Consider the following 11,081-nt stretch of genomic DNA (forward strand, 5'->3'; position numbering starts at 1 on the left):
AACTTCTTCAAAAGTTGCGATATTGTTTTATAGATTGCACACACCGTTATTCGAGATAGGATATATTCGTTTAAGGTATAGTCTAAAAGCTTAGTTGCAACATCGGTTAATCATAGAAGACTCAAATTATATCAAATACTTGGTCTCTCACATTGTAGAGATTTCCTTGTTTATAAGCCAAAAGAATTTACTTACTAACTCATGGTACCTATGGTAAAAGATATTTTATTACTTGCCCGAGAGTCGAACCCGAGATCAAGCGACCAAGAATCACAGGGTACCACACAATCACTACGGCAAAGCTGCGAAATTAGGGCCGACGGTATAGGCAAACTTTTACCGATTTTTTTATACCAAGTAGGTACCTAGGTACTTACCTAATATGAAAATTGCATTTGCTGCGTCATCCAAGATTACATCGAACTATGCAACCATATTCATTTGTCAGGTCTTAGTCACCAACTCATCAGCACAGTTACCGTTGACTTGACCTGCATCCTGGCGATTTCTTGACCATTTTGAGATCTTTATGGAGCGGTCATTGCCCAACGATTAACGTTTACAAACGTGTGTGGGAGACCCAGTTGGGATAACAATATCTTTTCGTTCTTAATCGCACATTTGGCGCATGTCATAGAGAGAGAGAAGTCACGTTCGTTTATTGAATTTGAAGGAATAAGATGGAGTTTGTGATCAAAGTTTATTTTAGCGCAGTTGTTTTGGTACGTAGTGCTATCATATACTAATTATTATAAATGCGAATGTATTAAAGGATGTATCTTTTTGAATATATTCTGGAATAAAATATTTTTTTTTTTGATTTAGAGGAAATGAGCGATATTGAAGATGGATGGAAGGAATTTAAAGAAAGAATTGTGAAAGTAGCTGTTGAAGTGTGTGGTGTAAGTAGAAGAAGGAAAGGAAAAAATCACAAAAATGCGTGGATGAGTAAAGATGTGCAAGAACTTGTGCGATTAAAGAAGAAAGCATGGCTGGATTTGTTAGCAGCAAAAGCTAACTTAAGAATGCAAGAGGTTATAGATGAAGATGTGAATGAAGCACGTAAGGAATATAAGAAAATGAAAGATTTGGTTAAGAAAGCTGTGATTAGAAAGAAAGAAGAGTATAAAGAGGATTTTGATAAAAGGCTATCAGAAGACTTTCAGTCAAATCTGAAAGTATTCTGGAAATCCGTAAGGTCAGCCCGAGGAAATACTATAACCAGAGAGCTGACTAGGATCAGATGCCAGGATGGTAGCGTTGTGAAAGGAGAAGAATGTGTACTAAAGATATGGAAGGACTATTTTGAAAGTTTATTTGAAAAAAAGGAAGGAAATAAGAAAGATTTCTGCTATAGCGAAGAAAAAGAGAATGAGATGGAAGGCGAAATTGAAATGTTCGAAATTGTGGAAGCACTTAAGAGTATGAAAGCGGGAAAGGCTGCTGGGTGTGATAGAGTGTCGGTCGAGATGCTTAAAGCAGGAAAAGGCGTAGTAGCTAGTCAGTTGTACTGCCTTTTCAATTTGTGTTGGAGAAGCGGCCGAGTACCAAAAGATTGGTGTAAGGCTGTTATCGTGCCACTTTACAAAGGAAAAGGGTCACAGCTGGACTGCAAAAATTATCGTGGTATAAGCCTGCTTAGCGTCGTCGGCAAATTGTATGCTAAGGTATTGATTAATAGAGTCAGGAATGAAACTGATGACAAAATATGGGATGCTCAAGCGGGATTTCGAAAGGGAATGGGATGTACTGATCAGGTCTTTTCCTTGCGGTGCATAGCCGAAAAGTTTTTGGCCAAGAGTCAAAAAGTCTATTGCACATTCGTAGATCTGGAAAAGGCCTATGACAGAGTTGAGAGGAATGAATTGTGGTCAGCACTTTCTATGCATGGGGTGAGCAGTCTCTTAATACGAGCACTGAAATCCTTATATGAGGATTCGAGTGCTTGTGTCAGGATAAACGGAGCGCACACTGAGTGGTTTAAGATCGAGAAAGGCGTTAGGCAAGGATGTGTTGCGTCACCGTGGCTGTTCAACCTATTTATGGATAGCTGTTTGACAGATTTGAAAGAGTCTAAAAGTGGATTAAGGATGAATGAGTTACTCGTCAAATGTCTGCTCTATGCCGACGATCAGGTTATACTGGCGTCATCAGCGGAGGAGTTACAGGAGATGGTAAACTGTATGCATGAAGCTTTAAAAGAGAAAGGAATGAAAGTGAACGTAAGTAAAACTAAAACACTGGTTTTTGAAATGGAGAAAGAAATGACAGCATGTAATATTTTGATTGGAGGAGAAAAAGTGGAGCAAGTGAAAGAGTTTGTATATCTAGGATCAAAGTTTACATCAGATGGCAAGTATGATAGTGATATTGAAAGGAGAGTGAACGCGGGGAACATGGTGAATGGAGCTTTGCATGCCTTTATGAGCAGTCAGAAACTATCCAAAAAGGCTCGACTGGCTGTGCACAGGGGCGTGTTGGTCCCGACATTAATGTATGGGAGTGAAAGTTGGGTATGGCAAAAGAAGCATGAAAGCAGAATAAATGCAGTGGAAATGAGAGCGTTAAGGAGTATGATGGGTGTGAAATTGAGTGACAGGATAAGGAACAGCGTGATAAGGGAATGTTGTGATGTGAAAGAAGATGTAGTTACAGGAATAGAAAAGGGTATGTTAAGATGGTTCGGTCATGTGGAGAGGATGAATGAAAGCAGGTTGACTAAGCAGATATACAAGGAGAGTGTGGAGGGAAAGGTCGGAGTGGGAAGACCTAGACGAACGTATCTTGATCAAATTAAGGACGTCCTGGTAAAGGGTCAGGTCAAAAGTACCCGAAACCGCCGAGCTTGTATGAAGAGAGTTATGAATGTGGACGAAGCGAAAGAAGTATGCAGAGATCGTGGCAAGTGGAAAGAGGTAGTCTCTGCCTACCCCTCCGGGAAAGAGGCGTGATTTTATGTATGTATGTATGTATGTATAAAATATTTTTATAGTATGAAGTATTTTTTATCATGACATTCCAACGGGAGCAAAGCCGGAACCCTGAGCGCAGCTAGTTAAAACTAGCTGCGCTCAGGGTTCCGGCTTTATATATAAATTTAAACAACCTGGTTTTCATTTATTTTATGATACTTATTTCTACCTACAGTAATAGAACCTTCGCAGTTTCCAAATCTTTTATGTAAGCTAACGGCAACAATTGGAAATGTTTGAATAAAGTAACGATTGTGGCTCAACAAAATAACTTTTGTACGATTTATCAGCTCACATTTTCAACAGACTTGAAAAGAGAGTTATTCTAAGAGTTCGTCGTTTATTAAATCTTTGCTTACAGTAAAAACGGGAGTTCTTTGTTTTTATATCGAAACGTTATTAAGGCTAACAGTGCTATTAAATAGTTATTAATGACAGGTGGTTCTACTGGCTACTGTATCTTTAAGTTCCGCCCAGTTAAAGCCAGCCCGATGCCCTACGAATAAAATTGCGCCTCATAGAAAGATCCCTAGTTGGCAATCAAATAAACTCCAAGGGCGGACCTTTGGTGGGGCATTCATAGATTTGTTAATCCCCGATGAGGTGAGACCACAGGAAGTGCCCCAAAACGATCTACAAGAAAAACCACAAGAGGATGATCCCGATGATTGCGGAGACATAGAAGATTATGACGATATGGATTTGAGTTCAGGTAAGTTCAGATACTATAAATAAGAAGGTATGTGCGTAGGTATTAACAATATTATAATACATATCTAATACCTACATATCACATTATCGCCATTAATGCTTGCGTAATGTTCCGACGTCATTGATGTTTTTTATGGGTAGGTACATATGAACCTCTTTAGGTAAGTCGCAAAAATGTAATAGGTACAATACATATGTTTCTCTTTATTACATTGTTTCCTTCGTATCATTGTATGTCGTGGCAAAGAATATACACTACGCGTCGTGGTTGATTTATCTAAGTCTTCTTCGTATTTAATTCCTTGAAAGCGCCACTCAACAATTTTCAAAAGTTATTTCATAAGAAAATGTACCTACTTAACATATGATAATTCATCAACAATAATGAACTTCAATTGCAGTGTCACAAAAGCCAAACAGAAGGGATGGCAAGCAGAACCAGCGCTTCTTTTTTCATTTATTTAACAAACCTTTGGCGAATGCTCCTCTTACAACAAGAACGCGACCGCCTTCCACTTCGGCGGCACCCTCCGCGCTTCAACCCATACCGTCGTTTCCAACAATCTCACCTTTTTGGTCTGGTGGGCTGTTCGGAAACAATCCTTATCGACCACCGAGACCTGAAAATCCATCAGGTGTGTTTTACTCTTCATTAATTTTGATACGTTATACCTACGAAGTGTAAGTACTCTCTAAAATGTATTTCTGTTTCCAGATAACCTCAAACCTGTTCACGAACATGACGCATCAGAGAGTCAAACGACATACTGGCCAAGCCTCGTAGGAGGCCCACTTGGGAACATAGTAGGCGCCTCACCGGCCATACCGACCTTCCCAGCAGCTGTGACGACCCCGGGAACATTCGGCACTAACACTCAAGCTATAAGATATACCCGACGTCCCAGGCCTAGATTACCTAATAATGAAAACACAGTATTCGGTTCCTTTGTAGATTTGTTCATATAAATAAAACATGTTAAGGTTAAATTAATACTTCTTGATCTTATTTGCTTAAAAAATACTCATGAAATTGACCTTTCATTGTTTCCAAGTCGTCACTCACATAGCAAATTGTGTTCAAGTCAAGTCTAACCTTCGCAGAAAATATCAAGCATTAACCTTTCTTCATCCTCATTCGGAAACAGTGTCTTACGAGGTAAACACAGGATCTTTAGCTTTTTACCGAATTTAATTTCGGATTTCGAAGAAACAGAATATCGTGTCTGATGAATCAAATAGCTATTTACGAGTAAGTATTTATATGTTCTAATAGGGAGCGCGTGACAGTTTCCACTTAAGGTCCTGGAACACGTGCTCGTATTTTTAGCCATTAATTCATTAGTTCATTAGTGTCCGAGTGATATCACCATTAGCTAGGTTGGCGGGCCTGAAATGTGACGGTCGTGGCGGGAATCTGCCGAGAGCGTGCGTGTGAACTTGGGAAATTGCTGTGTGTGGCAGGTGATATTGGTAACCAGTGAATAAAACACCACCATGAATAGTGCAATCTGGTCTGCTCCCGCAGTAGTATTGTTTGCAGTACTCACTTGTGTAAAGGGGGGTGAGTATATTCAGATTTAGATTAAATTCTTTGCATCTCTGCAGTAAAATATTTTTAGTGCCTGTGCATACTTATTCTTATGGTCAAATATTTATTTAAATAATTGAAGTTAGAAGCATGGGTGTACTTATGTTTATTTTAAAATTAAAAGATTGGGAAAAAGTAAAGGAAATGTCTAAAGAAAAAAAATACTTAGTAACAGCGCTTAAAATACTTTAAAAAAATATACTAAGATTGCAGAGCTTAAATAAATTAAGTCAAATACATAGGTTGTATAATATAAACCGGGAAAATATCCTTTAGCACTTGGGTTTATGTTCATGACTTAAAATCCCAAAACTTCTTTGAGCGCGAAACATCCAAAAATAACAGTAATGTAGGCGCCTCTTGTTAATAAATGACTACCTGTTAAACCACTCCACATTGCGCTGATAAACGGTTAATGTTAAGACAGGTTATGTGGGGCAGTCAAAAAGATCAAAAAACGGTTGAGGTTGTAAGTTAACAAAAAAAAAAGAGTAAAATTAAGTAGATATGTGAGTGTTAGCGAAAATATCTAATACGAATTGATTACCTAGCCAATTTTTTAAATAAACTAAGTAATTGGAAATAGGTGTTAGATAATAAATATGCCTGTAGTTACCTATGTAATAAAATAGAGGCACTATATTGTTCGCAAAGAGGTACATAATTGATGCTATTATTTTGTACTTGCTTATATAGGTAACTACGTTATAAAGTTTATGTACCTACCTATACATCAGTTAAGTATTAAGATGTTACATGACAAAAGCATTACTGAGTACCTACGAGTACATGTACAAGTTATCAAACAATTCGTGACACTACCTTTTACCACAAAGTTAACAATAGAATGCAATATTGTGCATTTTGAAATGTATTGCAACTTAAATACAGCGAAGAGGTTCTAAACATTGTTTTTAAACCTTTTATACATTATTTAGTTAGATTATGTCGAAAGGATGAATGAAAGCAGGTTGATTAAGCATTAAGCAATACAAGAAGAGCGTATATATGTAGAGAACGTTGTGACTGTTGGAAAGGCAAGGCGAAGGCAGACGTACTTTTTATCAAATCGGATATGTCCTGGCGAAAGTCAGGAGGAGTACCTACCCGAAACCGAAGGGCTTGCATGGAGAGAGTTATATGGATGAAGCGAAAGAGGTATGCAGGGATCGTAGCAAGTGTCGAGATGTAGACTCAAGGGTGGAGACATGTATGTTTACTGAGTGTGTACCTATTGACAAATCCGTTGTTTCCTAAATTAGAAAGATCAAATATTTACGTTATGCATGTGGCAATAAGTGGGTATAAGTTTTTATTTATTTTTGCAATTTGTAGAAACGAATCCATATCTCGAGGCTTTAAAGACGAGGCCATGGGAGAGCGTCCAGAAATACGTTATGGTCAGGCCGGGAGCCTACCTATTCTACTGGCTTTACTACGCTGATGGGACGAGCGTGGGCGCAGAGAACAAACCGCTTATAATATGGATCCAAGGAGGGCCGGGACTGGCTGCGAGTGGAATTGCAAATTTTGCAGAGATCGGCCCGCTCAATATGGACATGCAACCGCGAAATCATACATGGGTTTGTTATTGCATTAACATTGGCTATTTGGGTATTTTCAAGTGATTTCAAAAAGTTGGTTTTCTGTCGTTATCTCTCTAGATAAAGTTATGCTATAGTAGTGCGCAACTAAGTTCTCGCTGTTTTTCTTTAAAAGTAGAATTTTATTCTACAAAAAAATATACATAAGTACAAACTATTCGAATTTTTTTCCATCGCTTGCCACAACTTTCTCCCATCTTTCTGGCAAAGCACGATTACCTTCACGATAAAATTGTTCGTGTTTTGATTCTATCCACGAATCAAGCCATTTTTTGATTTCTTCATGTGAGCGGAACTCCTGATTAGCGAGACCATGTGCCATCGACCGAAACAAGTAATAATCTGAAGGCGCGATATCTGGGGAATATGGCGGGTGGGGTAGGACGTCCCATTTGAGCGTTTCCAAGTAGGTTTTAACAGGTTTGGCATCATGAGGCCTAGCGTGGTCATGGAGTAAAATAACTTTTTCGTGCCTTTGCTGGTATTGTGGCCGTTTTTCGCGTAGTGTTCGACTCAATCGCATTGAGTTCGATATCGTTCCCCAGTAATAGTTTCACTTGGTTTCAATAATTCATAATAAATAACGCCTAACTGGTCCCACCAAATATACAGCATAACCTTCGCAGCGTGTATATTCGGCCGAGCCAATGACGTGGACGCATGACCAGGCAGTCGCCACGACTTCCTTTTCTTTGGATTGCTGTAGTGAATTGGCAACGAAATTAAATTTGATACGACAGGGTTCATCTTTTCTACAATAAGTCAAATCTAATACTTATTCCAGGTAAAAGGAAGGAATTTGTTACTCATTGATCACCCCGTCGGCACCGGGTTTAGCTATATCACTGACAACTCACTGCTGGCAAAAAATGATCGGGAAATTGGTTAGTATGAATAATAACAATTTGGAAAATAAACGAATACTTGTAATAAAATAGTTTGTAGTGTAAAAATAGGACTACCTACTTAAAGGGGAAAGATTATGTTTATACTATATATGTAGGACATGTAAGGCAGACTGTTTGGCGCAGTGGCAGTGCTCCTGCCTTTGCTCTGAACAAAAGGTCCCGGGTCTGATCCATGGTTAGGTATTTTCAAGATTGAAGGTCATTATCAAGATCAATAGAAAAACGGAGACTCCGTTTTAATTAGCTACGTTTTTGCAACAGTCAAATAATTTCAAAAGAGTTGTACATGAATAATGATGAGCATCTTTACAGCTTTTCTAAAAGTCAAGACTGGTGAGAAAAATGTTATTTGTAACGAAACACTCACTATTGTTATATCTTTTGCAGCCATTGACCTTTCGAAGGCTATAAAAGCGTTTTTTAGAACGCACAAGAGATTTCGCAAAACGCCCACATACATTTTTGGCCAAAGCTATGGAGGAAAGATGTGTCCTCGTTTAGGATATTATCTGCATACGGTAATGTTAGCAAATAAATTATTACCAAATGCAATAATTTTAGACCCCAATGAAGAGAGATGTGATGTCATCATAGCTCCAACACAAATAAAATTATTTCTAAAACGATTCGGGCTCCAAAGCATAAGTAGCAGCGGATGGTTCAATCGGGAAGACGGAAAGATGACACGTAGTGTCAGAGAGAAATTAAAAAAAAACGTAGTTGGAAATTTAGTACATCATCGGTTCTGGACCAAAAGTGTAAATGGATACCTACACTTATTTACATGATACAGAGCCAAGAGAATATAGAAAATATATTATTACCTCCACTCGCACCGTACCTCTCTTTTAAGGGCATGAAGGTTAAAAGTTCTTTGGAATAATAAAAGTAATCAAATGTATTTGTTGTTTTATTCCAGGCCATAGAAAAAAAGCGTTTGAAAATGAATCTCAAAGGAATCGGTATTGGTAGTGCTTGGGTGGACCCGAAGGAAAGTACATTAATATATCCAGAATATCTTTTTATGATGGTAAGCACTTCATTTTAACACCTTGCTTCAAATGGAGTAGTTTTAATAAAAGTAAACCGATAAAAATTTTGCAGGGAATAATAGATCAGAAAACATATTTAAAAGCCATGGAAATAGCTAAAAGGGTTGGCAACTACATAGACAAAAGGGAATATGTTATAGCCGGGAAATGGGACAACCTGCTTTTTAACACGTTGACTGAAGAAGCTGGAATGGAGATTAATTTCAATAACATCAACCAAGAGAGTCCGTACCCTGCCTTGGAGAAGCTGCAAGATAATATTAACAAATATGTGAAGCCAACTTTATTGGAAGTAAATCAAAGCATTGAATGGAAATACATTTCGGAGCCTGTGTTTCAAAATTTAAATGAAAGCTTTCTTGTACCGTCAACTAAATTTTGTAAGTGAAAAATAGTTTGAATTTACTTTTGCAATTATTTTTTCTTTGAAAAGATAAATATAGTTTATGGAAAATAATGGTGAGAAACAGCGAGAAATAGACATCAAAAGAAACTCAATATTAGACCTTGATATTTTATTCACTGTTGAGTTTATAAATCCCGTAATACGCCTAGAACAGTCAAGTATATGTATAAAGAAATAATATAATAAGTACAAATATTTGTTTGCGCCGAGAATCGAACCGAGGAACCAATAAAGTTTCCGGGTGTCACAAAGTTGGAAGTCGTTGTCGGCTATCATCAGACTGTTTGACAGCTGTTTGTCCTATGTACGATAATTTTTAAAATCGACAGATAATTTTTCTTTTTCAGTAGAATTGCTTCTCAATAGAACAGATTTGAAAATATCTGTTTATAATGGAAATTTAGATATCATCACAACAGTAGCTGGTAAGTTTTTGATTCTTATTACCAAACTACGTTCTTAACCAATTCACAAATATTTTCTTTATTTTTGTTCTCTGGTCAAGCTTTGGAACTTTTTGGAAGTTATAGGAATAAATCAAAAAATTGGTCTTAAAGGAATTTATGTCTTTTTAGGAGCATCGAATTGGGTACATAAATTAAAATGGCACGGATCAGAGGAGTTCAAATACGCACAGAGGTACCCGATAAACGGAGATAGGAATGGTTTCTACAAAAGCGCGAAACAGTTGAGTTTCTGGTGGGTCTTCCGATCTGGACACTGGGTAAGATATATATATATATATTTAATTGTTACTTTACAAGGTTTTATTAGGCTTTTTCTCAACTTAGTACATGAATAGAAAAAGGACCAATCACCGCGGTATTTAGAGAACTTACTATCTCGACAATTATGCAACTACATAAACAAAAGTAATATAGCTGGAAAATGGGACAGCCTGCTTTTAAACACTAGATAAATTAAATACGAAAGTTTTTAAGCGCATTAGCTTATATTTATTACATCCCTATTCAAAATGTATTTTTAAATGATCAACATATTAATGAACTTAGAACATGACTATTTTCACAACAGTGTGATATTCATTAAAAGGCGGAACAATTACCTCAGGGAATAAAATAAAGAGAAAGTTGATAGAAAGCAGGATGACTTAGTGACTCTGTTCCTAAATGGGTACTTAGGTAAGTTAGATTTAAAGAGGATTATATATCGGAAATCGTTGAGCTGTTATGGTTATTGTCAATGCCAATGTTTCAAGGTTGAAGTATCCTTCAACCTTGAATCTTATAAAATAAAACAACCCCTACAATAATGCGTCATTAACTTAATTTGAAAACACATATGTACACAAATCTTGAAATAATTTGAGTGAGGCACGCACATGCGTGACTACGCACATTTTCGTAACAAGCTATTCGATTTGTTTTGCACTATGGCATTGTTATTCATTATTATAACATTATCGATTTTATATATTAGGTTAAAATAAATAAACTTTTTATTATACTGAAAGGCAGTGAAAAGAAGGTAAAAAGAACGTTTCTTGTTTGCAGGCGACTATATGGCTAAGTGCAAGAGTATAGAGCATATAATGTATATGTATGGACCATGAAAGTCACAATTCTATTAGTTTTTTATATTTACAGGTTCCAGAGGACAATCCTGTAGCTATGGCGCAAATACTCGATGCTATGATAGATGACGAACGGTAGTATACAAATATTATGTAAACTTTGTAAATATATAGTTTGTAAGGTTTAAATAAATATAACCTTATTATTTTTGTTAATATCATTTCCCTGATATGCTAATGTTTTTATCGATTGAAAACCTTAGTGCTCTATCAATAAATTTCATTGATAAATAAATAAAAAAAAAA

The 11,081-nt window shown here is 36.9% G+C and overlaps 2 protein-coding genes across 6 annotated transcripts; both read left to right on the forward strand.

Moving 5' to 3' along the window:
- Positions 1 to 130: 130 nt before the first annotated feature.
- LOC106137625 (uncharacterized) lies at positions 131 to 4,755 on the forward strand. The gene is made up of 4 exons (XM_013338484.2): positions 131 to 722; positions 3,411 to 3,684; positions 4,085 to 4,318; positions 4,399 to 4,755. Exons 1-4 carry the CDS (start codon positions 681 to 683, stop codon positions 4,647 to 4,649), a joined length of 801 nt encoding a protein of 266 aa, XP_013193938.2. The 5' UTR covers positions 131 to 680; the 3' UTR covers positions 4,650 to 4,755.
- Positions 4,756 to 4,795: 40 nt separating this feature from the next.
- Positions 4,796 to 11,066, forward strand: LOC106137683 (retinoid-inducible serine carboxypeptidase). 5 transcript variants are annotated; one of them, XM_060946337.1, is made up of 10 exons: positions 4,819 to 4,932; positions 5,061 to 5,244; positions 6,607 to 6,854; positions 7,660 to 7,759; positions 8,171 to 8,301; positions 8,703 to 8,813; positions 8,888 to 9,215; positions 9,589 to 9,666; positions 9,817 to 9,965; positions 10,849 to 11,066. In XM_060946337.1, exons 2-10 carry the CDS (start codon positions 5,178 to 5,180, stop codon positions 10,912 to 10,914), a joined length of 1,278 nt encoding a protein of 425 aa, XP_060802320.1. In that variant the 5' UTR covers positions 4,819 to 4,932; positions 5,061 to 5,177; the 3' UTR covers positions 10,915 to 11,066. The 5 variants fall into 5 exon arrangements, with proteins under 5 accessions (XP_013194019.1, XP_013194017.2, XP_060802320.1 ...); XM_060946338.1 differs by having other exon boundaries at positions 5,145 to 5,244; XM_013338564.2 differs by having other exon boundaries at positions 4,823 to 4,932; positions 5,057 to 5,244.
- The last annotated feature ends 15 nt before the right edge of the window (positions 11,067 to 11,081 follow it).

This window comes from Amyelois transitella, chromosome 10, assembly GCF_032362555.1.
Source record: "Amyelois transitella isolate CPQ chromosome 10, ilAmyTran1.1, whole genome shotgun sequence".
In the NCBI taxonomy this organism is placed as follows: domain Eukaryota; kingdom Metazoa; phylum Arthropoda; class Insecta; order Lepidoptera; family Pyralidae; genus Amyelois; species Amyelois transitella.

Bases quoted from the DNA above. Each gene is read 5' to 3' on its own strand.
- LOC106137683 (XM_013338563.2), top strand. From the start codon at position 5,178: ATGAATAGTGCAATCTGGTCTGCTCCCGCAGTAGTATTGTTTGCAGTA. The intron at 8,302-8,702 runs GTAATGTTAGCA...GTTTTATTCCAG, and splicing joins TAGGATATTATCTGCATACG to GCCATAGAAAAAAAGCGTTT. The intron at 9,966-10,848 runs GTAAGATATATA...TTATATTTACAG, and splicing joins TCTTCCGATCTGGACACTGG to GTTCCAGAGGACAATCCTGT.
- LOC106137625 (XM_013338484.2), top strand. From the start codon at position 681: ATGGAGTTTGTGATCAAAGTTTATTTTAGCGCAGTTGTTTTG. The intron at 723-3,410 runs GTACGTAGTGCT...TATTAATGACAG, and splicing joins ATTTTAGCGCAGTTGTTTTG to GTGGTTCTACTGGCTACTGT. The intron at 4,319-4,398 runs GTGTGTTTTACT...TTCTGTTTCCAG, and splicing joins GAGACCTGAAAATCCATCAG to ATAACCTCAAACCTGTTCAC.